The sequence below is a fragment of the Pelophylax lessonae genome (assembly GCF_965119305.1).
Source record: "Pelophylax lessonae genome assembly, chromosome: 8".
Taxonomy (NCBI): Eukaryota; Metazoa; Chordata; class Amphibia; order Anura; family Ranidae; genus Pelophylax; species Pelophylax lessonae.
Window position 1 is genome coordinate 105254037 of NC_138775.1, and position 27299 is coordinate 105281335.

Genomic DNA, 27299 nt, shown 5'->3' on the forward strand with positions numbered 1-27299 from the left:
TGCATGTTTTTGTAAAAATAATATATGTTGGGATTGTACATATTATATTTTGCCTGTGAAAAAAGGAAAAACTTGCGCTTATGGGCCAAAGGTATGTTCTATAAACTTAATTTTTCGTAAGAGAGTAATAAATATTTGCAAAATAGTAAAAAATAAATGAGTAAACAATAAATTAGAAAGCTGCTGCTGACAAAAATAGGTGTACGTGCCTTTAAATAATGAAAAACGTGAATATCAGCGCTGCTTTGTAAACTTGACCCTATATAATGTCCAAAACACTTATATCCAATAGTGCATAAAGTGCTATGGGAGCACTACATCACTTTTTGAAATACTACAGCAGCACTTGATGAACTTATATCATTTGTGGACATTGTTTACGTATATGAATTTTTGCTGCACATGGTCACTTTTTGTTGCACATAGGTCTTTATGCACTATTGGATATAAGTGTTTTGGACATTATATAGGGTAATGTTTACAAAGCAGCGCTGATATTCACGTTTTATATTTTGCCTGTGTCATTGCACAATCTTATCAGCATTATCCATTCCAAGAGTAATATAGATACATTTGCATATCATCAGTTAAGGTCTCATCAAAAAGACAACTTAAAGATTGAAAAATGTAAAGCACAGAAAAAATGATCTGGGGCTTTTTTCTAAAACAAATATCATTCCCCAAATAATCTTTTGTGTAGACCAGCACCTTACACATCCATGTCAGATCTTATCCAAAGCATATACAATGTAAGTGGCCTTGACAGAGGTACATAAAGAAGCTATACCATCCTTTAGTCTACAATCCGACCCTAAAATTGTAAATGAGTTAGGATCAGCTACCAGCAGAGCTTCGTTAACTCCTGTGATGCTGCTTTTGAAACTTAATTTGGTATTTCTTTGTTCTTCTCAAGTCTATGTAGTTTGTGTTGTAAACCCAACAGCCTTGGGCAATCGTGTTCCCCAGCTTCCGCCAACTACCCTGTGACTTGTTGACTCTTCTGGACCAAGACCCTCAATAACTTCATCTCTTGCTACTCTTCCACTGCGAGCAGTCTCCTCTTGAACTTGGGTGACCTCTGTGTGTCCAGCATAGAAACCAGCTACCGTATTGGCAGTTTGTACTGCATGAACCTTGTTGCGTGCACGTTTCTGAGTCAGCATACATGTAAAAACTTGTTTAAATCTCTTACGGAAGTGCTTAGAGATAAGAGCATACACAATTGGATTGAGGCAAGAATTAGCATAGGACATGCAATGAGATACTAGACGGAAAGCATATGTAGCTCTATTGAAGGGAAAATGTCCAAACCAGAAGCAAAGAATGACTAAGTGGTGAGGTAGCCAGCAAATACAGAACAGCACAGCCACTATGATAATCATTTTGGTTACTTTATGCTTGGCTTTTCTGGATTCAGACACTGTTTTTACAGGGTCCACTGAAGTCCACAAAAAGCAGATGGTTCTAGCATAGGAGAGACCAAGAATAAGCACAGGGAGGAGGTAGCCAAAAACAAACGTAGACACATCCATTATCTTCCTCTTACGATCCTCCCAGTTTGGAATACAGATAGGTACTTGATTATAAAGAATAATATGATAGTAGCTCAAGTAAGGGCCAGCAAATAGGATAGAAAGGGCCCATATAACTGCAATAGCTGCGAGGGCATTCCTAGAGGTACGGAGGTCTCTGGATTTCAGTGGGTAGCGGATGGCTAGGTACCTGCAGAAAAAAGAATGAATGAACATGAATCTGATTAAATCTGTAAATATCTACCTGTTATACAGATCTATATCTGTAAATATTTACCTGTAAAATAAAAATCATGCCAGGCATATTGAGATAATTAATGTAATCTAGTTATATGTGTACTTGATTTGCTCAGCTGTGAACTCAAAGTGCTATTAAACCAAGAATAAAAAATGTAATATATTGCAGTTTACCAATCTTTAATTGTGGTGGCTGCATTAATGTTTCCTTTTTTAGGCTAATTTTTTCTTTATTGTCTGCTAGCCATCCTGTCAGTAACACACGTCCTGTCTTCCAGTGAAGGAGCCAAATAGCCACCTTTGGATAGCAGCAATGTCAGTCTGGGGAGAGGGTGGTGTAGGATGCACTAGCAGATTTAGATGAACTTGACTAACAAATTAAGGCAGAATTCCAGATAACACTTTTTATGCAGTTACAGCAACAGTTTTTTTCCTTTTGGGATAGAGGTTTTACATAAATAAATAAAAGCTGATTATTGTAGGCATCCCTGTCAGTGTTAAATGGTTTGTCTCAACCCTCTAGCTCTCACTTTTGCTGCACAGCTGGTCTGTTAAAGTAAGTTAAAAAATAGGAGTTACTGGCTAAACTACTAGGTAAAAAGAAAGGAAAAAACGCCAGAGGGTTTGTTTGCATGCAAGGACTGGCGCTACACTTGGACTGGCTTTTAACAGGTGTTTGACAGGTGGTAAAAAGGCGATATGTTGCCTCCTCACCACCAATTTCCCCCCCTAAATGCTGCACTACAACACCACAACTAAGTGTATTGCATGCAACTGCAGCGTAGCCTCATTCACTTAACCACTTTACCACTGGAGGATACTGGAGGATTTTGCTGTCTTACGTCTGGGCCACTTTTTGCGATTCGGCTCTGTGCGACTTTAACTGACAATTGCTCAGTTGTGCGATGTTTTATGTCCTTTTTTTCCCACAAACAGAGCTTTCTTTTGGTGGTATTTGATCACCTGTGCGATTTTTACTTTTTGCGCTATAAACAAAAAAGAGCGTTTGTTTTGAAAAAATAACATTATTTTTAACATTTTTTTATATGAAATTCCCCCCCCCCAAAAAAATGTAAAAATCAAATTTTTTTAAAATTTTTGGCCAAATTGTTTTTTCTGCTACCTATGTTTGGTAAAAAAAAATCACAATAAGCGTATTTTGATTGGTTTGCGCAAAAGTTATTGCGTTTACTAACAAAGGGAAAGATTTCTGTCATTTTTGGTGTTTTTTTTTTTAACGCGTAATGCGGCGATCTGCGATTTTGTTTTGTGGGACTGCGACATTGCGGCGGACAGATTGGACCCTTGACTGACATTTTTGACACTTTTGGGGGTACCAGTGACATTACTGCAGTAATCAGTGCTATATATATATGCACTGTTACTGTAAAAATGACACTGGCAGGGAAGGGGTTAATTTTATTGGAGAGGGAGGGGTTAATGTATGCCTGGTGCTTACTAACGTGTGGGGGGGGGAGGTGACTGAGTGACACAAGGACAGATCGAGGGATCAGCTATGCTGAACCCTGCAATCTGACCCTGCCTGTCACTTAGGAGATCCGCCCGCTCTGTTTACACAGGCGGGCGGATCTCCAAACTAGATTCCCCGACGATCGGGGAAGAGCAGCGGCGATCGCCGCCGCTCCTCCCCTGGCCCGACTCCCGCTGTGACTGAAAACAGCGGGAGCGAGCCTCCGGCGGCGCGCGCGCGCCCCCGAGAGAGGGGAATGTCTGGCGACATAGACCTACGTCGCCAGACGATAACGAGCCACTGTGCCGCAGTAGCAGCACAGTGAGCAGTGGTAAAGCGGTTAAACAGGTCGCATCTAGCAGGTTGTAGTGCCCGTCAAATGCAATATAGGGTATAATTCTGGCCACGGCATGTTTACACCCCCACACACTGCCTTTGCAGCTTAACCACTTGAGCTTCTGGAAAATTTTACCCTATTCATAACCAGAGCATGTTTTGCTATTCAGCACTGTGCTGCTCTAACTGGCAATAGTTTTTTTTGCTGGTATTTTATTACCTCTGTGTTTTTTATTTTTTATTATATAAACAAAAATAAAGACAGAAAATTTTGAAAAAAAAAATGTTTTCTACTTTCTGTTATAAAACATATCCAATAAAATCAAATAATTTTATAAATTTAAGCCAAAATGTATTTTGCTATATGTCTTTGGTAAAAAGAAATCCCAATAAGTCTATATTAATTGATTTGTAGGAAAATTATAGTGTCTACACACTATGGTATATATACCGTATTTGAAAATTGATCAATCCTGAAGTCTATACAGTGGCGAAAAAAATTTTTGATCCCCTGCAGATTTTGTAAGTTTGCCCACTTACAAAGAAATTAAGGGTCTATCATTGTTTTCGTAGGTGTATTTTAAATCATAGAGACATAACATCAACCAAAAATCCAGAAAAAACACATGATACTGATGTATGATCATTAGAGCTTGTGAATGATCTCAAGGCAGTTGGGACCACAGTCTTTAAACAAACCATTGGTAACACTATACGCCTCCATGGATTGAAATCCTGCAGCACCCGCAAGGTCCCCCTCCTTAAGAAGGCATGTGTATAGGCCCATCTTAAGTTTGCCAATGAACATCTAAATGATTTCAGAGAAGGATTGGGAGAAAGTGCTATGGTCAGATAAGAACGAAATCAAGCTCTTTGGCATTACCTCGACTTGCCTTGTTTGGAGGAAGAAAAATGTTGACTATGACCCTAAGAACACCATCTGTACGGAGGTGGAAACATTATGCTTTGGGGCTGTTTCTCTACTAAAGGTACAAGCCGACTTTGGCACATTAAGAGACCAATGGGTGGGGCCATGTATTGTAAAAACTTGGATGAGAACCTTCTTCCCTCAGCCAGAGCACTGAAGATGGGTCGTGGATAGGTCTTCAAGCATTACAATGATCCAAAACATACCGCCAAGTAAACAAAGGAGTGGCTCAAGAAGAAGCACATTAAGGTCATGGAGTGGCCTATCCTAGCCTAATCCTATAGAAAATTTATGGTAACCAACTAAAAGAAAGGTCTTACCTCTGTACTAGGAAAACAAGGGTTTCTCCAAGTACTATGTCGTGTTTTGCCAATTTTCTATCCATTTACAAACTGATGTTTCCAAGCCTGTAGACTTTACCTTACACATTAGCCGTGTGTGGGGATCTGTGTCAAACGATTTTGCAAAATCCAAGTATACTTGGAAATGAAAGATGGGAGCTGATTGGTGACTATGCACAGCTACTCTAGATTGTGGCTTCTCCAGTTTGATAAATCCCCCTCACTGAGATAAAGAAAAAGTCTTCAGGAGCCTGACACTGCACCTGTGATTCACTGATTGCAGCTGCCGTGCTTTGCAGGCCACTATGCAAAACAGAATAAATGCAAATTTTTTTTTCCTGCAAATATATGTGCATTTATTGTTTTTCCTGTTAAAGGTGGACTTAGCTCTTAAATCTGTTCAATCCTCTGAAGAATTTCATGGCAGTGCCATAATCAATCCTGTACTGGGAGAAATATCTGGATGATCTGGATGAAAGATCTGGATGTACTGTGCTGCCAGTCTCCTGAGGGATCTAGCCTTACAGGTTCTAATCCGTTTATTAAAATCACAGCACAACACATGCATAACACCTTCTAATATGTATTTTTGGGCATTCCAGATATCTAGGCCCAGTTATATTAATTTATTATACTGTATACTTATATATGGGAAGCTGAAGATCTCATTACTGAATTCTAGGAATCATTTAAATTAATTTGCTGAACGCATATGCTTTGTGCACTGGTGCGCAGTAATGTTGGAACAGGGAGGGTCATCGCCAAACTGTTCCCACAAAGTTGGGAGTATTAAATTGTCCAAAATGTATTGGTATGCTGACGCCTTAAGAATTCCCTTCACTGGAACTAAGGGGCCAAGCCCCACCCCTGAAAAACAACCCCCCATCATAATCCCCCCTCCACCAAATGATTTGGGCCAGTGCAAAAAGCAGGGCCCATAAAGACATTGATGAGCGAGTTTGAGGTGGAGGAACTTGACCTCTACAGAGTCCTGACCTCTACCTGATAGAATGAATTAGAGAACAGACTGCGAGCCAGGCCTTCTCGTCCAACATCCATGCCTGATCTCACAAATGCTCTTCTGAAAGAAAGGTCAAATATTCCAATAGAAGCACTCCTAAACCTTGTGGGCAGCCTTCCCAGAAGAGTTGAAGCTATTATAGCTGCAAATGGAGGGCTAACTCAATAGTTCATGTGCGTGTAAAGGCAGGTGTCCCAATTCTTTTGACAAAATAGTATATAATAGTATATATATATATTTTTTTTTTTTCTTTGCCAAGAAGAGCCTTACAACAAGGCTCACAACAGCCTTAAATGAAAATGTCAATACACACAGTGGTGTAGCTTGGGGGATGCAGGGGGGGCCACTGGCACCGGGCGCAACATTTAGAGGGGCGCATCCCACGCCCGCCATCCGCGGGATCATAGTGCCCTTTACAGACATCTCAAGTCTCCCGCATTTCGCCCTGCACTCATGGACACCCGCGAGCGCAGGGCGAGATCCCGGCAGGGCTGAGGACGGCAGTGTCAGAGATGTCATGACTGAGAAGGGAGCCGCTATTTCCCACATAGTACCGGCTCACAGGCGGAGTGATATCAAGTGCACTCAGCCTGTGGGAGGAGGAGCCATACAGAGGAAGCACGCGGCTCTGCTCTATACTGCAGCTGTGTGCTTCCTCTGTATGACTCCTCCTCTCACAGGCGAAGTGCACTTGATATCACTCCGCCTGTGAGCCGAGACTCCGCTTCCAGAGTCTCCCCCTGCTGTCCGGGCAGGACGCGGTACGCAGTCTCTCCCCTCCGCTCCAGATCGCCTCCAGTGTCTAGACACAGAACAAGGTAAGTGATGTGCTGCCTGCCCCCAGGGGCCCAGGGAAGTGGACATGGGTGGGGTCAGTGTAGGTGTCAGTGTAGGGGGTGTTAGTGTAGGGGTCAGTGTAGGTGTCAGTGTAGGGGGGGTGTCAGTGTAGGGGTCAGTGTAGGGGGGGTGTCAGTGTAGGGGTCAGTGTAGGGGGGTGTCAGTGTAGGTGTTGGTGTATGGGGAGGTCAGTGTATAGGGGGGGTCAGTGTATGTGGAAATGTAGGGGAGGGGGTCATTGTAGGGGTCAGTGTATGGGGGGTCAGTATAGGTGTCGGTGTAGGTGTCAGTGTATGGGGGGGGGGTCAGTATAGGTGTCAGTGTAGGTATCAGTGTATGGGGGTGTCAGTGTAGGGGGGTCAGCGTATGTGGAAATGTAGGGGTCAGTGTATGGGAGGGGGGGTCAGTGTGTCAGTGTAGGGGGGTTAGTAAAGGGGGGTCAGTGTAGGTGTCACTGTAGGGGGGTCAGTGTAGGGGGGTCAGTATAGGTGTCAGTGTAAGGGAGTCAGTGTGGGGGTCAGTGCATGGGGTTGTCAATGTAGCTGTTAGTGTATGGGGGTGTCAGTGTAGGTGTCAGTGTATGGAGATGTCACTGTAGGGGGTGTTAGTGTAGGTGTCAGTGTAGGGGGGGTCAGTGTATGTGGAAATGTAGGGGAAAGGTGTCAGCGTAGGGGTCAGTGTATGGGGGGGTTAGTGTATGTGTCAGTGTAGGGGGGGTTAGTGAGGGGGGGGGGTCAGTGTAGGTGTCAGTGTATGGGGGCGGGGGGTCAGTGTATGTGGGGGGTTAGTGTGGGGAGGGTCAGTATAGGTGTCAGTGTATGAGGGAGTCAGTGTCGGTGTCAGTGTAGGGGGGTCAGTGTAGGTGTCAGTGTATGGGGGGGTAAATGTAGGGGGGTGTCAGTGTGTAGGGGGTGTCAGTGTAGGGGGGTCAGTGAAGGTCTCAGTGTAGGTGTCAGTGTATGGGGGGGCAGTGTAGGTATCAGTGTATGGGGGGGTCACTGAAGGGGTCAGTGTAGGTGTCAGTTTATGGGGGGTCAGTGTAGGGGGGGTTCATTGTAGGGGTCAGCGTAGGGGGGTCAGTGTAGGTGTCTGTGTAGGGGGTGTCAGTGTAGGGGGTTCAGTGAAGGTGTCAGGTAGGTCAGTGTAGGAATCAGGAATGTCAGTGTAGGGGTCAGTATAGTAATTAGGTAGGTCAGTGTAGTGATCAGGTCGGTTAGTGCAGGAATCAGGTAGATCTGTAGGTGTCAGTATAGTAATCAGGTAGGTTAGTGTAGGAAACGGGTAGGTCAGTGTAGGTGTTTAGTGAACAGGTAGGTCTGTGTAGTGGTCAGGTAGGTCTGTGTAGTGGCATTTAACAAGAACAGGGACAGCAAAGAAGGAATGTTGCCCCAAAACGCCATATCTGAGTAACTGGGGGTATAAATGTACTAAATTGTTTATTGAGTAGTCAAAATAGCAAAAAACACAAGGTTATGAAAAACACAGAGACCTTCCGCCTTGTCACCGCAGAGTGGACTACATAGTCATTAAAACCAATACATGCACACCACACATCCCGCTGCAGCCCACCAACAGAGGAATAATAAAAAAAATGAATCGATCAATACAAATAATAATATATCAACTGGTCACAAATAGTAACAATGCAAGTTGCAATATATCAGTGAAGACTGGTCATGGAGGAGCTTACCATTATTCATACCGCGACTAAGCGCCTCCAGGCATCGGCGAACAATTGCCAATTACACAGGAGAAGCCATCCGGACTGAATAGAGAGCTGAGTGACCGTATCAAAAGAATCTGCATCTAAGCGCTTAATGAAGAAGAAGGTCGCCGATTGCAAAGGAAAGAATGCTCAGGCTGAATACAGAGCTGAGGTATATCAGCTGTGGTATTTACACGTTCTCGATCATGTGGAGATTTATTCAGAGTACCCTGGTATTTTACTTATTGCTGCTGTGATAGCCAGCCAGTGATCTGCATACCGGTATCGTACTAGCCTGCTGCATGGGCCATGGTATTTTGAATTTGTATTCTTGTGGATATCCCGTTGTCGGCCCATGTATGCTGGCTCGCCCGATACGGCTATTCAGCTCTCTATTCAGCCTGGGCATTCTTTCCTTTGCAATCGGCGATCTTCTGTCCGCCAATCTCATGAAGTGCTTAGATGCTGGTCTTAATTTGCTAAATGGCCATGGTGTTTTGAAATTTTGGCCCGTATATGCAGATTCTTTTGATACGGTCACTCAGCTCTCTATTCAGTCGGGACGGCTTCTCCTGTGTAATCGTCACTTGTTCGCCGATGCCTGGATGCGCTTAGTCGCAATATGAATACAGTAAACCCCCGCTCCATCGCGGTTCAGTTTTTGCGGTCCCGGTTTATTGCGTTTTCTTTTGTAATGTTATTTTTCTATATAAATCATTAAAAATGAAATATTTTTGTGTTTTCCATAGCTCTTGCTATGTCTCTCAGTATCTTTTATGTGTTTAAATGAGTTTCTATTGTTTTAAAAGTGTGTTTAACCACTTGCCGCCCGCCGTCAATTGACGGCGGAGCGGTGCGACCATTATTCTGGGAAGATGTTATATGACGTGATCCCAGAATAGCAGGGCAGGCGCGCGATCGCGTGCGCACCGCCCTGCACTGCCGGTGTCGGGGTGTCCCCGGGACACCCCCCGTCACCGGCAGGGGGGAAACAGCCAATGGGCGTAGCTGTTTCCCACGTGATCGGCTGTGTTCCAATGACACAGCCGATCACAATGGAGGCGCCCGGGAGATGACCGCGCATGCGCGATCGGGAGCGCGCAGCGCAGTCATGTCGGTGGCACTGTGTTCCGTAGGAACACAGCTGTCACCGGCGGTAGTAAACAGTCACTGACAGTGACTGTTTACTAAGTGATCGGCTGTGAATCCATTCACAGCCGATCACAAAATGTAAACAAAGAGCAGTAACTCACTGTTACTAGCTCTGCTCCCCTCATACAGTTTCCAGTATGAGGGGAGCAGAGCTAGAAACAGTGAGTTACTGCTCTGTGTACCTGTAAAAAAGTAAAAATCACAAAAATAAAATGTCCCCACACAGTCCTTAGCCCCCCCCCTCCCAATGTCACCTGTCACCCAACAGTCACCTCATCAGTGCCCAGAAATTGACACCCATAACGTTCACATTTGAGCGTAGCGATCGCAGGCAGAATCACCGCGATTCTGCCCGCGATCCGGAAATCATTGCAAATTGCGGGACGCCTGTGCGTTGCCCGTGATTTGCAATAGCACCCCAAACGCTGTGCGATGTTGCTGCGATTTCCACCTGCTGAATCGCGGTAACATCGCGCACAAACATCGCATGACGCCCAAAAAAGGTACAAGAGCTTCTTTGGGGCGTCATGCGTTGTTTGCGTGATGTTACCGTGATTCGGCAGGTGGAAATCGCAGCAACATCGCACAGCGTTTGGGGTGCTATTGCAAATCACGGGCAACGCACAGGCACCCCGCGATTTGCAATGATTTCTGGATCGCGGGCAGAATCGCAGTGATTCTGCCCATGATCGCTACGCTCACATGTGGACATAGCCTAAAGTTCACCGGTCACCAGAGAATGCCATCAGTACCGCCGTGCACCATCGCCCGTCACCTGTCACCCATCAGTGACCATCGCCCGTCACCTGTCACCCCACCAATCACCGTCACCTGTCACCCCATCAGTCATTGTCATCTGTCACCCTATCAATCATCGTCACTTGTCACCCCATCAGTGATCGTCACTTGTCACCCCATCAATCATCGTCACTTGTCACCCCGTCAGTGATTGTCATCTGTCACCCCATCAATCATCGTCACTTGTCACCTCATCAATCATCGTCTCCTGTCACCTCATGAATCATCGTCACCTGTCACCCCATCAGTCATCGTCACCTGTCACCCCATCAGTCATCGTCACCTGTCACCCCATCAGTCATCGTCACCTGTTTGCCATATACATGCAATCACTTACTGACCGCCTAACGACTATATGCGTCGGCCATTAAAAGCTAAATACTGGGGTTATGGCAGCAGATAGCTGCCATAACCCCGGTATTTTTTGAAACGGCAGGCAGGCTTTCAGATAAGGGTGGTCCCAGTGGCGGATTCGCCGCGAAATTACCCTTACGGTGCAGGGGAAGAGGTGCCCCCCCCTCCCGCCGCGTCCCAGACGTTTTCCCAGCTTACCGGACCCGCCGGCAGCGGGGAAAACTATTCGGCCCCGGATCCTCAGAGACAGGAAGTCGAGTGAGGGCAAGATGTCCCTCACTCGACTCTATGGTCTTGGAGGACCGGAGCTACGTCAAAAGACGTTGCCTAGCAACCGGTTTAAAGGGCGCTTTTTTTTTTTTTTTCCTTTTTCAACAATTTTTTTTCTTTTTTAGTGTAGTTGTGAGGTGTGAGGTCTTTTTGACCCCAGATCTCACAATAAAGAGGACCTGTCATGCCTATTTCTATTACAAGGGATGTTTACATTCCTTTTAATAGGAATAAAAATTATCAAAACATTTTTTTTTTAAACTGTGTAAAAATAAAAAAATAATAAATAAAATAAATAGGAAAAAAAATAAAAAATTAAAGCGCCCTGTCCCCGTTAGCTCGCGCGCAGAAGCAAACTCATACGCAAGTCCCGCCCACATATGTAAACGGTGTTCAAACCATACATGTGAGGTATCTCCGCGATCGTTAGAGTGAGAGCAATAATTTGAGCCCTAGACCTCCTCTGTAACTCTAAGATAGCAGCCTGTAGAAATCTTTAAATTGTTGCCTATGGGGATTTTTAAGTACCAATGTTTGGCGCCATTTTGTGAGCATGCGCAATTTTGAAGCATGACATGTTGGGTATCTAATTACTCGGCGTAACATTATCTTTCACATTGTGGGAAAAAATTGGGCTAAATTTACTGTTTTCTTATTTTTTAGTTCAAAAAAGTGAATTTTTTTCAAAAAAAATCGCATTTGGAAGACTGCTGCGCAAATATGGTGTGATAAAAAAATATTGCAACGATCTCCATTTTATTCTCTAGGGTCTCTGCTAAAAAAAAATATATAATGTATATATAATAAAGTAGTTTTCTAGCAAAAAAAATGATTTTAGCTTGTAAACACCAAGTGTCAAAAATAGGCCCAGTCTTAAAGTGGATAAATGGACAACTTTGTGAAAAGGGCTACTTGGATGTTAGGCGTTTGTATGTGGCCAGGCTGTGAAAAAGTGTTACACATGTGGTATCGCCATACTCAGGAGGAATAGCAGAATGTATTTTAGGGTGCAATTTTTGCTATGTACATGCTATGTGTTAGAAATATTGCATAAATGGACAGCTTTGTGTAAAAAAAATGTGTTTTAATTTTCTTTCCACATTTTCCAAAAACTTGTGGAAAAAAATGACATATTCAAAAGACTCATTATGCCTCAAAAATTATACATTGGGCTGTTTGCTTTCCAAAATTGGGTCATTTTATGGGGGTTTCCATTGTCCTGGTGCTCCAGGGCCTTCAAAAGTGCGATAGGTTGTCAGGAAATTATATGTGTAATTTGTGCTCCTAGAATGCCGGACGGTACTACTTGGATGTTAGGCCTATGTATGTGGCCAGGCTGTGAAAAAGTCTCACACATGTGGTATCGCCATACTCAGGAGGAGTAGTAGAATGTGTTTTGGGGTGTAGTTGCAAGTATACATATGCTGTGTGAGAGAAATAACCTGTTAATACGTCAATTTGTAAAAAAAAAAAAATCTTCATTTTGCAAAGAGTTGTGGGAAAAAATGACAACTTCAAAAAACTCACCATGCCCCTTTTTAAATGAAAAAACAAAATTAAACCCGCGCTACACAACGTGAAAATTATTAATATGAATAAGATAATGAGCAGCTGCTGCAGACTCTAAGAAAATTCTTAGGAAAATGTGATAAAAACGAATTTATGCAGCGCTAGCTTCAATAAAGTGATAAGTGCTGTGATATATAAACAATATTCAATAATTTATAAAGTGCATAGTAAAGATCATATACACAAAGTGCTAAGTGCTAAAAAATATATGCAATATCCAATAAATTATAAAGTGCATGTATACACATAGGTGGTTAGATATACTCCAAAAGAATATTCAGTGCTTGAAACAAAAAGTCCTTATGGACTTATCAGATGAGAGACTTCTAAAGGCGGAAGCTGACCCAACAAGTGTGAAGGCTACACAGGAGAAGTTCTGGTCCTTAAAGATCCTGGGCAATGTGCAATAATCTTGAAGGTCTTAAAATTCATCTGCAATCTGGTGAGTGGGGAACCTTGAGGGGCACCTTGTCACTTTGCAAGCACCTGGAATATTTTTGGCACCTTGGCACCTTAATTGGATCACCATAAGGACTTTTTGTTTCAAGCACTGAATATTCTTTTGGAGTATATCTAACCACCTATGTGTATACATGCACTTTATAATTTATTGGATATTGCATATATTTTTTAGCACTTAGCACTTTGTGTATATGATCTTTACTATGCACTTTATAAATTATTGAATATTGTTTATATATCACAGCACTTATCACTTTATTGAAGCTAGCGCTGCATAAATTCGTTTTTATCACCCTTTTTAAATACCTTGGAATGTCTACTTTCCAAAAAGGGGTCATTTGGGGGGTATTTGTACTTTCCTGACTTTTTAGTGTCTCAAGAAATGAGATAGGCCTTCAGTACATCAGGTGTGATCAAGTGTGATAAATTTTCAATGATTCGCACCATAGCTTGTGGACTCTATAACTTTCACAAAGACCAAATAATATACACTTATTTGGGTTATTTTTACCAAAGATAAGTAGCAGTATAAATTTTGGCCAAAATTTGTTAAGAAAAATTACTCATTTGCTAAATTTTATGACAGAAACAAAGAAAAATGCGTTTTTTCACAATATTTCCAGTCTTTTTTTATTTATAGCACAAAAAATAAAAAACCCAGTAGTGATTAAATACCATCAAAAGAAAGCTCTATTTGTGTGAAAAAAAGGACACAAATTTTTTATGGGTACAGTGTTGCATGACTGAGTAATTGTCATTCAAAGTGTGAGAGCGCTGAAAGCTGAAAATCAGTCTGGGCAGGAAGGGGGTGAAAGTGCACTGTAGGCAAGTGGTTAAAGACCTTAAAATGCTTTTACACGTACAGTGACAGTAAAAAAAAACATGCCTACAATACATTTTAATATGGTTTTTCTATTTCGCGGATTTTCACTTTTCGCGGCTGGGTCCGGAACGTAACCCCCACAATGGAGGGGGGTTTACTGTAATGGTAAGCTCCTCCATGACCAGTCTTCACTGATATATTGCAACATGCATTGTTATTATTTGTGACCAGTTGATATATTATTATTTGTATTGATCTATTCACTTTTATTATTACTCCTCTGTTGGTGGGCTGCAGCGGGATGTGTGGTGTGCATGTATTGGTTTTAATGACTATGTAGTCCACTTTGCGGTGGCAAGGCGGAAGGTTTCTGTTTTTCATTACCTTGTGTTTTTTGCTATTTTGACTACTCAATAAACTCATTGATTTAACTTTTTACTGAGTTGGTAATTTTTTTTTTTTGGAAATTTAGTACATTTATAGGTGTACTAAATATAAACTATAGGTCTGAGTAGTGGTCAGGTAGGTCTCTGTAGGTGTCAGTATAGTGATCAGGTTGGTTAGTACAGGAAACAGGTAGTTCAGTGTAAGTGAAAGTATATTAATTAGGTAGCTCAGTGTAGTGATCAGGTAGGTCAGAGTAGGTGTCTGTGTAGGTGTCAGTATAGTAATTAGGTAGCTCAGTGTCGCGGTCAGGTAGGTCTGTGTCGTGGTCAGGTAGGTCTGTGTAGGTGTTAGTATAGTAATCAGGAAGGTCTCTGTAGTGGTCAGCTAGGTCAGTGTAGGTGTCAGTGTAGTGGTCTGTATAATGGTCTAGTAGGTTTGTGTAGGGGGCGCAAATTACTTACCTTGCCCCGGGCGCTGACAACCCACGCTACGCCACTGAATACACATGGAAATACACTAACTATAACATGGAAGCTGCCAGCACGACAATTGACATAAAAAATTGTCCATAAATGACATATAAAAAAGTGCAGCGCTTAATGAAAGAATAAGTACTGTTACATTACATAGTTACATAGTAGGTGAGGTTGAATAAAGACAATAGTCCATCCAGTTCAACCTGCGTAGGTGTGTGTTGCTGTAATCATCTCACATAGCCCTTAATGTCCTGATCCTTGAGATGTAAGTCTAAGAGTCTTTTGAAAGCCACCATACTTCCTGCAGAAACCACCTCTTGTGGTAGAGAATTCCACAATCTTGTAGCCCTAACAGTAAAGAACCCCCCTCGTTGCCTGAGGTTAAAACGCTTCTCCTCTAATCGCATTATATGTCCTCGAGTCCTCATGCAATCCCTTCGAATTAACAGCTGTTTTTCTAAGCTGAGATCCCCATTAAGATATTTATAAATTGCTATCATGTCCCCCCTCAGACGTCTCTTCTCCAGGGAGAATAAATCAAGCGATTGCAGACGCTCTTCATAGTTAAGGTCCTTCAATCCCCTAATCAGTTTAGTTGCCCTTCTCTGGACTCTCTCCAGCTCCAACACATCCCTCCTGAGGACTGGCGACCAGAACTGGACAGGATACTCCAGATGCGGTCGGACCAGAGTTTTATAAAGTGGTAGGATTATAGTCTTATCTCTGGAATACATCTCTTTTTTTATGCATGCTAATAATCTGCTGGCTTTGGCAGCTGCCGCTTGACATTGCATGCTGTTGACTAATCTATCATCAACCAAGACTCCCAGATCCTTCTCCATTTTTGATTCCCCCAAGGGTTCCCCTCCTAACGTGTATTGTGTTTTTATGTTTTTAGTCCCCAAGTGCAAAACCTTACACTTCTCCACGTTAAACCTCATTTGCCATGTCGTTTCCCACTCCGTTATTTTGTCCAGGTCATTCTGTAGGATATCTGCTTCATGCTGTGCAGTTATTGCCCTGGCCAATTTTGTGTCATCTGCAAAAACTGATAACGAACTACTGATCCCGTCCTCAATGTTGTTTATGAATAAATTGAACAAGGTTGGTCCCAGGACTGAGCCCTGGGGCACCCCGCTTACTACCTCAGACCAGTCTGAGTATGCGCTGTTTATTACCACCCTTTGGACACGCCCTTTTAGCCAGTTCCGTATCCAAGAGCAAACCCTGCTGTCGATACCTGCAGACCTTATTTTATAAATTAAGCGCTTGTGGGGAACTGTATCAAGCGCCTTAGCGAAATCCAAGTACACCACATCCACTGGTCTGCCCCTATCTAGCTCACAGCTCACCTCCTCGTAGAATGCTAAGAGATTGGTTTGACAAGAACGCCCATTTGTAAACCCGTGCTGATTACCGCTGATGATGTTGTTGTCTTTAGCAAACTCTACGATATAGTCCCTTATCATCCCCTCCAGTAGTTTACATACTACTGATGTCAAACTGACAGGCCTATAATTTCCCAGGATATGCCTCTGGCCCTTTTTGAATATCGGAATCACGTTAGCTTTCTTCCAATCCCCTGGTACATCTCCTGTCCTAATACTGTCAGCAAAGATCAGGAACAGTGGTCTAGATATAACTTTACTGAGTTCCTTGAGTACTCTCGGATGTACGCCATCCGGGCCTGGTGATTTGTTTGTGTTAAGTTTATCCAGCCTTTCTCTTATTTCACCCTCTGTTAGCCATAGTGGCAAGTCCTGTGTATTACTACTAACCATACAGTCATGGTCAGTGTACCCTCCGTTTCCTGTATAAAGACTGACGAGAAAAAAGCATTCAGCGCGGTGCTTTTTCAGTGTCCTCTGTAACCATCCTCCCATCATCGTTAATTATGTGTGCAATATGCTCTGCCTTAGTTTTTTTGCTGTTGATATATTTAAAGAATTTCTTTGGGTTTTTTTTACTATCCTCCGCTATTTGTCACTCAAAGTTGATTTTAGCCATCTTGATTTCTTGTTTACTTTTCTTATTTGCCTCCTTGTATTGCTCGAAAGTCGATACTGTGCCCTCTGATTTATATTTCTTGAAGGCCAATTTTTTTCCCCTAATAAGTTTTTTGACGCTACGGTTTAGCCAGCCAGGTTTGGCTTTGTCTCTTCTAAATTTATTTCCCATAGGAATGCACTGCAAGATGCATTTGCTTATTATGTTCCTAAAGCATTCCCATTTATCCTTTGTGGTCAGTGATCCCAGGGTTTGGTCCCAGTTTACCCTTTCCATCAAGGAGTATAATTTTGGAAAGTTTGCCTTGTTATATTGTTATTTATACTAAATGTGATCATCCTGTGATCGCTAGAGCCCAGGTTGTCCTGGACTCCTACCTGCGAGATTATGTCTGGGTCATTAGTGATCAATAGATCCAGGACTGCGTTTTCTCTGGTAGGGGAATCCACCAACTGTGACATGTAATTATCCTGAAAAGTTTCCGTGAATAGACGGGCCTTCTGTGAGTGTGTAATCCCCTCATCCCAGTCAATGTCGGGATAATTGAAGTCCCCCAATATGATGACTGATCCCAATTTTGCCACTTTACCCATTAGTGCTAAAAATTCCAGCTCTACCTCCTCCCCTTGGTTAGGTGGCCTATAGCAAACCCCCACAATTACTTTCCCCTTTTCTCCTTCCCTATGTAGTTCAACCCACACAGATTCTAAATCCATGCTCATCCCATCCGTAATGTCACTCCTTTCTATCACCTTTATATTGTTCTTGACATAGAGACATACCCCTCCCCCTCTTTTTCCTACCCTGTCCTTCCGGTACACCGAATACCCTTGGATATTGGCCAGCCAGTCTATGTCACAAGGTCTATGTTATCCTCATGTACTAACATTTCCAACTCATCCATTTTATTAGCTAGGCTCCTGGCATTAGCATATACCCCTCTTTGTTTTACAGAAGTTAAACGTGATTAAGGTGCAGCCCATCCTTACTAAAGAGTCGGTAGCCGACTGAGAAGTCAGCCCAGTTCTCCAGGAACCCAAACCCCTCCTTCCTACACCAGTTCCTCAGCCACTTGTTAAGTTCCCTAATCTCCTTCTGCCTCTCTTGTGTGGCTCGAGGTACAGGCAGTATTTCAGAGAAAACCACCTTGGAGGTCCTTTTCCTCAATCTATTACCTAAGTCCCTGAAATTGTTCTTTAGGATCCTCCACCTTCCTTTTACTTTGTCATTAGTGCCCACATGCACCATGACCGCTGGGACATCCCCAGCCCCGCACAATAATCTGTCTGCCAGATCTGCGATGTGCCAAACGCTGGCGCCCGGTAAACAACAAACTGTTCGGTTACCGAGATCTTTTTTACAGATTGCCCTCTCTGTCCTCTTGATAATTGAGTCCCCCACTACCACAACCTGTCTAACCTTTCCTGAGTCAACGCCCCCCTTCTTCCTGGAGCCGCCCCTCCCCTGGCAGCTGGGGGAGGGCGCATGCTCCAGCACTGCAACCCCTGAGTTGATATCCCCCTCAACCTGCAACTCGGCAAATTTGTTAGGGTGTACCAACTCAGGACTGTCCTCCCTGACACTCATCCCTCTACCCTTCCTAAAAGTCACCCAACTGCGTACCTCTGCTGCTTGCGTCTCCTCTATTCCTCCCTCCTCTATTCTGGCCTCTGCCAGCGCCTGATGGGTAATGTCCAAGCTCCTTTCCAGGTTGTTGATGCTACGCAGTGTTGCCACTGTGTTCTGTAGGTCCAGGATCTGGTCTACCAGAGCAACAAGTCGCTCACATCTTGCACAGCAGTATTTGTCCTCGATTGGTTCATCAAGGAACGCATACATGCAGCAAGAAGTGCACTGAGTGGCATCACCAATCCTGTCGGACATTATTACCCACTACTCTATGGGGATAATATTAACGACCTGCTCTTCCTTACCTACACTACCTCTGTCTCCCCTGGTACTAAACCTGGGGTACTCACCAGTCGCTAATATACTAACCAGTCGCTAAGATACTCACCAGTCGCAAAGATACTCACCAGTCGCAAAGATACTCACCAGTCGCAAAGATACTGTGATGATACAAATCAAAAAAGTGCAACTATATCACAGTAAGTGAGTCCATAGTTCATATAACATGGTGAAGAAATACTGGAAAACACAAAGTGAAGCTGAAGTGTTCTGATATCCAAACTCATCAGTGAGAAATAACCCAGCACCAACATGAAAGGCATATGCACTCACAGAAGGTGTGGACCCAGGTACCTTACAGTAAAAGAGAGCACAATAATCTAGCAAACAGGAAGTGCAGAGGTTCAAGGTTTAAGAAAAACAGGCTTTAAGACCAGATCATTCAAGCAATTGTCCAGGGAGCCATCCAGCATCCCAGGTGGCTCAGCAAGAAGAGACATTACCAGACACAGCAGAGGTTGCAGGTCCTGACAGATGGTCATGTCTATAAAACAAAAAACTTCTGGGATACTATATCCCCTTTTGATACAGAAGACTACCCTTAAATCAATTGGGTGTACACTCCACTAACTTTTATATGTTATGTCTTCCTCTTTTAAGTCATATAAGAACAGCGTGACGCCTCACTTACTTTATGCAGTTAGGAGTCTGATCCCAAGATTTGGGAAACAAGTTGCTTGCTCCACCATTGGATTGGAGGGGGAGGTAGATATTATAAAATGGAAGCTAAATGTAGGATTCACATTGCCAAAAACACACTGGAAAAAATTAGGGATATATCCCCATCAGGGCTCCCCACACACATGTCCCCATCAGGGTCCCCCACACATGTGTCCCAATCAGGGCCTCCACACACGTGTCCCCATCAGGGCACCCCCCACATGTGCCCCCATCAGAGCCCCCCACAAATGTTCCCATCAGGGCCACCCCCACACGTGTCCCCATCAGTGGCCGCATACACATGTCCTCATCAGGGCCTCCACTTACATCTGTCCCCATAAGGGCACCCCCAAACATGTGTCCGCATCAAAGCCCTCACACAAATGTGTCTCCATCAGGGCCCCAACAAACATGTGTCCCCATCAAGGCTCCCCCACACATGTGTCCCCATCAGAGCTCCATTGTCAATCACGATGCCCGCTGCCACCACCGGACCCAAAAAAAGAAAAAAAAATGCTCCGCCCGCGATGAAGACTAATCGCGAACTGCTTGCTCTGCTGTTTGACAGTACTTGTATAGGTAAGGGGCAGAGCCTCCTGGCAATGTCACCCAGTGGTACCACCCCCTTGTGACATCACCAACCAAGTATGCACTGGTCGGTGATGTCACATGGGGCGGGGCCACGGGCAGAGCATTTTGTTTTCTTTTTTTTTGGGTTCTGCGTTGGCAGCGGGCATCATGATTGACGATGGATCTACATCGGGGGGGACATTGCTTTTTTTTTCACTTTTCATAAAGGAATTGTCAAAAACTGTGTGTGGGTTTTTATTTCTTTTTGGTGAATGGGTAGGGGTACTATGTATCCCATGCTCATTTACATAGGGAGGGGGTCCAGATATGGGGGCCCCCTTCTTCAAGGAGCTTCCAGATATTGATAAGCCCCCTGCCCGAAGCTCTGCACAACCACAGCTCATGGTTGTCAGGAAGAGGCTGTTGTCCCCATCAAAAAGGGGACAAGGTACTTTGGGAAGGGGGGAGCAGAGCCCCCCACACTGAAAGACACCCCCCCCCCATGTTTAGAGCATGTGGCCTGGTATGGTTTAGGAGGGGGGCACCTGCTCGCCCCCCCCCCCCTTTCCTGACCTGCCAGGCTGCATGCTCAGATAAGGGTCTGGTATGGATTTTAGGGGGGACCCACGCTGTATTTTAAAATTTTGGTGTGTGTGGGGTTCCCCTAAAATCCATATCAGACCCAAAGAAGCTGGTATAGGTGGGAGGGGACCCCATGCCGATTTTTTTTTTAACATTTTTGTATTGCCGACAATGGTATTGTGATGCTGGCACTTTAAATGTAATTTTGTTTTTCTTTATAAATGTCAGTTTTGCTGCAGCAGGTTCTATACATGGTACAGATGTGTCGCTTTACAGGCAAACTAAGAGGATCCCCAAACACTAGATTTAAAGGAATTTTTCATTTTTATTGTTTCACTTTAAGCATCATTAAAATCACTGCTCCTGTAAAAACAATCATTTTAAAAACAAAATGTTTGCATTGAAACCTTTTAATTAGTGATCGAGGGCTGATATGCACTTTTCCCCATATATTTTGGAATCGGACACCAAGGTGACCGATTTTGCCAATATTTCAGGAAAGTGCTTGTACCAGAGTGATGCCTGCAGCTAGAGGCATCACCCCGGTATTGGCGTCCATAGCCGACGGTCGGCTGTCTTGTAATGACAACTGATGCGGCTGAGAAGCCACTCAGCTTTCATTACAAGGAGCGGGAGGGGACGTCCCCCCCCCCTCGTCCCCCCCTCCCCCCGCCTTCCGCGGCTCGCCCGGGCCACCGAAGACCTCGTCAAAGCCGCATTTGGCTCTGGTCGGGTCTCAATGTAAAAACCCGGAAGTGATATCGTGACATCACTTCTGGGTACTCGGCGCCAGATTAAAAAAATGACAGCATTCAAAACAGCCAAACTTGGCGTTTTGAATGCTTTTAAGTGCAGAGGTGGGGTTTAGGGTCTTTTAGACCCCCAGATCCCTCCACAAGAGTACCTGTCAAGTGATAAAAAAAAAAAAACATTTTTAAATGTACGAAAATATTGGTCAATATTGGCTGATACCAATATGCCATGGCCAAAATATCGGTATCGGCAACGAACTTTAGTGAAAACCATAAGTCCTTTGGACCCATATACACAAGCTGCATAGAAAAAAACCTTAGGGAAAAAACCTTAGGGAAAATTAGTGACTTTTATGTTCTGCTTGCTCTAGATAATGGATATCATGATTTCATATCTGGAAAAAGTTAGAGATGTGAAAATGATTCATAATCTCAAATTATTCAAGGAAAGCAATGTCTTTCATTAGAGCACTGGGAGAAATACTGATATAGGACAATATGAAAAACAAAAAGATAAGAAGTAATCTATGGGTAATCTATGGGTAAAGAGCTCAGTTTGAAATCTATTATAGAATGTTTTTTCCTTGAAATCAGATGAGCACAAAAGAGCTTGATTGCTAAATGTGTTTGTGAAAAAAATGCACCACCTTTGGGAGAGAAGAAATGCAGAGGAAGAATGAAAGGAAGAGAATTAACAATTTAAGTGAAAAAAGGCAACTAAAGAATTGAGAATGGAATCTGAGTAGCAGAAGATGACAAGACAGGTGTGAGTTGTGTGTGTGCACGCAAGGGTGTGGGGGTGGGGGAGACAGAGTGGGGATGTATAGTAACGCACTTTTATTGGTCTTTTGAGACTTTCTTGGTTTATAGACTATTTAGTAAGAGTAATAAATCTGATATCTAAAAAAGTATTGATTATGTTAAGGCAGAAAAGGTGATTGAAGATGATGACGGATGAAAATAAAATGTTAGAAATAGGGAATGAAGTGAATGATGGATGAGGAAGCGTATACAGACGTAATCGGTGGAGCTGTGAAGCAGCAAGATTGTGGAAACTGCAGTTTGGGCACATTATATCCAAGGGAGGAGGTCATGAAGAAACAGAAATAATGAAGTAATGGGGAATAGTATCTAAAGAAGTATTATCAAACACGTTAAGGTAAAATGTAAATATCTATTCACCTGTCAACTGAAACGGCAGCCAGGGTGAAACTGCTGGCATACATTGACAAGTAGATGGAGAAGTGAACAGCTTTACAGAGGAAAGCTCCAAATAACCATCCATCTAGGGTGTATATGGTGGCTTGAAAAGGGACACATAGTAGTATAAAACATAAGTCTGCAACCCCCAGGTTTAGAATAAAGAGGTTGGTTGTATTGTACTTAGTTTGACCATTCCTCAGGAGCACAACCAAGACTAATCCATTTCCCACTGTCCCAAGAGCAAATATCAGGGAGAAGACCACAGGTACGATGATTCCCCCAGGGGGCAGTTCTGATGTAACAGAGGCATTCCAAGCTTGAGACATTGCTCCACTGCTGTCACCAGCCCTGTGAAGAATAGAGAGAAATTAATACATAGATACATAGTCAGACTGAAAAAATAAACAAGTCCATCTGGTTCTACCAGCAAAAAAAATTAAAAAATAAATAGAAAACAGAATTCTATACTCACAGTCAGGACCGGGACAAGGGTTGGGCAGGAGGAGAGCTGCCCTGGGTGCAATGGTTCATTGCAAGGATGGGGGCACCCTGACCCTAGCCCTAAGGGGGGCGCAGTTTTATATCTTTGCCCTGGGCTCTGGGTAACCTTGTCCCGGCACTGCCCACAGTTGATCCAGTGGAATGGAAAACTATTTCTTCCTGATCCATTGAAGGCAACTGGATATTTCCTGGAGCAACAGTTCTTGATGTGATTTCCTATAAATGTTAATTAATAGTTATATTTTATGTATTTAGGAATGCATCAAACTCTTAAACACTCTATTGAAATGAGATCTATTTTAATTACATAACATCAAAGGTATAGACAGTAGCGCGCTTAAATAAATGATAGAAATGATTACTAGGAAATCCAAAAAACGAAAGTTTCCAGAGTCTTGCTACACTTGCACCACACCAAGTGATTGATTGTGACTGCTCCCCTTCAGCTGGGAACTCACCAACTGCAGATGCATAATATTTTCAAACATAGGCCACGTCCTGGCACAGCAACTTTCTTCATACACACCCACCGGAAGTGACGCTCCGGAGTGCTCAGAGGAGTCGGGTGAGATTATGACATTTATCATTAGGTCCGCTGCGACCAGGATCTGACAGACTTCTTGCCAGACTGGCTTACATGCTTTTCTTTATGCTTTTTGAATGTGAGTGCATTTTGTGTGAATTGATTTATTAATAAATTGTCCAAACTGAGTTACGCTATGGATACTCTTCTTTCTTCCGCATATACATGCTTATGACCTTTGAGACAGTGTTGCCTCCAGGAGCTCAGCATTGATTAATTTAACCCATTTTAGGGTTACCTGCCTTTTTGCCTGTATATGAAAATATTAGGCATCTGCAGTTGGTGAGTTCCCAGTTGAAGGGGAGCGGTCACAATCAATTACTTGGTGTGTTGGAAGTGTAGCAAGACTCTGGGAACTTTTGTTTTTTTGGTTTTTTATTTAATACGTTTTTCAACACACTGTCACAGGTGTATTTATAACGTTTCTTAATCATCATTTGTATAATTTATTTAAGCGCGCTACTGTCTATACCTTTGATGTTATGTCATTTAAATAGATCTGGTTTATCCATTTGTTTTAAAAGTGGCAGCAGCTTTTGAATCACGTTTCAACCACTGTCTGAATATCTAAATTACAATAATTATATTTGACCTCTTATGGCGCGGTGTTAAGGATCCCATGTTGTTTGGGTTTGTTGTTTTGGATCCTTTTTTAATTTATTGGAATGACCAGAACTAGTTCTTGAGGGAGTCCATTCCACATTTTCACATCTCTTACTGTGAAGACGCCTTTCTGTATGTGCAGGTTAGGGGCTTAATTCACGAAAGAATCGAAAGGATATTGCATGTGACACCGTTTTCCCAAACATTGCATGCGATATGAAAAATGTCTATTTACTATCCCTTTATGTGGTATTTACATTAAAAAGCAAATAAATTGATGAAATACCCACATAAAACAGCGTTAAAGTCATTTCGCTTAAGGAAATAAATGAACAAATGCTTGCATTAAATAAGTAGTGGTCCAGTTAAAGAAAGTATTTCATTTCAGCTGGTTATCACTGGCATTCTTAAGCAGGAAATAACTGGTTGTTAAGGAGGCAGCACTATCCGAATTGCTTGCTGACAGCAGAATATTAGCACAATTTTTTTTTATAAAGCAGCGCGGGGGGGTCCCCCCAATCCATATCAGGCCCTTTGGGTCTGGTATAGATTTTGAGGCGGACTCCCAACCAAATTTAAAAAAAAAATGTTGTGAGGTTTCCCCCTAAAGTCCATACTAGACCCTTACCTGAGCATGCAGCCTGACAGGGCAGGAAAGGGGGGGGGGAGAAAATTTATGCCAAAAGCACCCACTCCATGTTCAGGACATGTGGCATGGTATGGTTTAGTGTGGGGGGGCGCTTGCTCGCCCCCCCACTTTCCTGGCCTGCATACTCAGATAAGGGTCTGGTATGAATCAAAATCTTTAGCAGACCCAAAGAGCCTGATATAGATTGGAAGGAGACCCCATGCTGTTTTTTCTTTTATATCAGGTCTTCTTTTTTGTTTACATTTTGCTGTTAGCTCCCACCTAAAAAATTACAATAAAAACAAAAACTGTAACTGCTGACTTTTAATATATGGATACTTACCTATCTAGGGATCCAGCGATGACCTCACCTAAACTGATTCTTTAATCAGCTTTGGGTGCAGGCGCCAGCATAGCAAGTAAGGGAAACGGGAAGTGAAGGCTTGTAGCTTCACAGCCAGTTTCCTACTGTTGCACCTTGTGAATGGTCCTGTAGTCTTCTGGGACCTCTGATGTGTTCCAGAAGACTGCAAGGGAATGAGGGGGAGCCGAACTTCCAGCTCAGATCTCCGCAGCAATCTCAGCTGGAAGTAGGAGTGGGTACCTGTCAAAACTAGATACCCCCTCCCCCCCCCCCCACAAAAGTGCCAAATGTGGCAGTTGAGGGTAAAAACAAGCAGAATTCCCCCTTTTGGGTGGGGTTCAGCTTTAATGAGGCAGCAGGTGGCAACTCCTTATCAATCAGCTGGTGTTAACATACCACCAAATTTTACTGCTGAAATATTGCATGACTTAAAGAAATGGTGCATGCTGTATTTTAGTAACATTTCTTATAGTAAATTGCAAAAAAAAAAATGTTTTAAAAATGCTATGAGCTATTTTTCCACTGATCCTAAAGCGCTTCTAAAGCCTTAAGGTTTTTCACCTTAACACATTCTATGCATTAAGGTAAAAAAACCTTCTGTGCTGAAAAATCCCCACCCCAGCCCCTCCCCGTATGCTTACCTGAATCAGATCCAATCCAGCAATGTGCACAAAAGCAGCGGCTGTCTCCCTCCTCCTTGGACAAAATGATAGCAGCTGTTAATCAAATGCTGTGCCAAGCAGGGGGGGGGGGGGGGGTGTCAGGGTCGAGCTGCCTGCTCTGGGTTTACCTCCTCCCAACCGGCCAATGCACATATACGGCCAGGTGGGAGCTTCCTCCTTCTGAATGGACGTTCAGAAACGTCCTTCAGAAGCAGGGAGAGCCCTGTGACTGGCCCTCCTGATCACATGAAGGCTGTGTCCAATCACAGCAGCCATGTGATGTCAATAGAGCCGTTATCAAGGCGATCGGCTCTGCTTCTCCTCACATAGTGAGGAGAAGGAGAGCGGATCGGAGCTGACAGGCAGTGATCAGTGAGTATAGAGCTGTTTTACTGCTCTTTACTCACTGATTGCCCTGCTAGTGTCCACACACAGTGTCCCCAGCACACAGTGTCCCCAACACATAGTGTCCCCAACACAGTAATCACACCTGTCACACATCTGTCCCAGTACAATAATCTGTTACAGTGAACATCTGTCTGTGATCATTTGCCACATCTGTCCATGATCATTTGCCACATCCTTTCTCAAAGCGGTGAAAAGATGCAGTTTCATCCTTGTGCTTACTTCTCTCATTTAATGTCTACAGCCGAGAGGAATTACGACATCCGGAATAAAGAGTTACTGGCAATCAAGGAAGCCTTTTCCAATTGGAGGCATCTGCTGGAAGGTACAGACCATTCTCACTGATCAAAAAAATCTAGAATTAATTCGTTCGGCCAAAAGATTGTCTTCTAGACAAGCACGTTGGTTGCTGTTCTTTTCTAGATTTAATTTTATTATCTCGTATCGACCTGGGTCAAGAAATGGTAAGGCTGATGCCTTATCATGGATGTTGTTGGGGCCTTTCCAGGAAAACAACTCTGAATGCACAATCCTGCCTCAAAAGAACTTCCTAGGTGCCACAAGTTCAAAAGCATTCTTGAGTCTCCTCAAAGAAGGATATGAGAATGGCTCGCTCCTCAATAATCCTCCTACGCACATCAACCTTGAGTACAAGAATGGCTTTTGGATTCAAACACATCGCCTCTATGTATCTGAATCTGCTCGGGTTGAAGTCCTCCAGTTGAGTCATGACTCAAAACTTGCTGAGCATTTTGGAGTTTCTAAAACAGAGGAACTTTTATCATGTTCCTTTTGGTGGCCAGGGTACAAGAAAGATGTTAAAAGGTATGTAGCCTAGTGCCTGACCTGTGCACGCAATAAGACACCCTGAGCTTCTCCTTTGGGGTTGCTCCAACCACTCCCCATCATCAAGACCATGTGGGTCAATTTCTATGGTCTTTGTTGCTTATTTACCCCCCTCAAAATGAATGACCACTATCTTGGTAATCGTTGACCGCCTTACCAAGATGGCACTATTTATACTGGTTAAGGGGGTACACTCTTCTGAACAAACTGCAGAGTTGATGGTTCGAGAAGTCTTCAGACTACATGGAATTCCTGAAGACGTTGTG

General features: G+C 43.4%; 1 protein-coding gene across 2 annotated transcripts in view; it reads right to left on the reverse strand.

The window, feature by feature from the left end:
- Nucleotides 1-813: 813 nt before the first annotated feature.
- GALR3 (galanin receptor 3) overlaps nucleotides 814-27299 on the reverse strand; it is a 48107-nt gene continuing 21621 nt past the window's right edge. For both annotated transcript variants that reach the window (XM_082264848.1, XM_082264847.1), the window contains exons 2-3: nucleotides 22421-22789; nucleotides 814-1722 (exon numbers count right to left, since the gene is read on the reverse strand). In XM_082264848.1, coding sequence (XP_082120974.1) covers nucleotides 915-1722; nucleotides 22421-22767 — 1155 coding nt within the window. In that variant the 5' untranslated portion in view covers nucleotides 22768-22789 and the 3' untranslated portion in view covers nucleotides 814-914. The remainder of the gene's footprint in view (nucleotides 1723-22420; nucleotides 22790-27299) is intronic.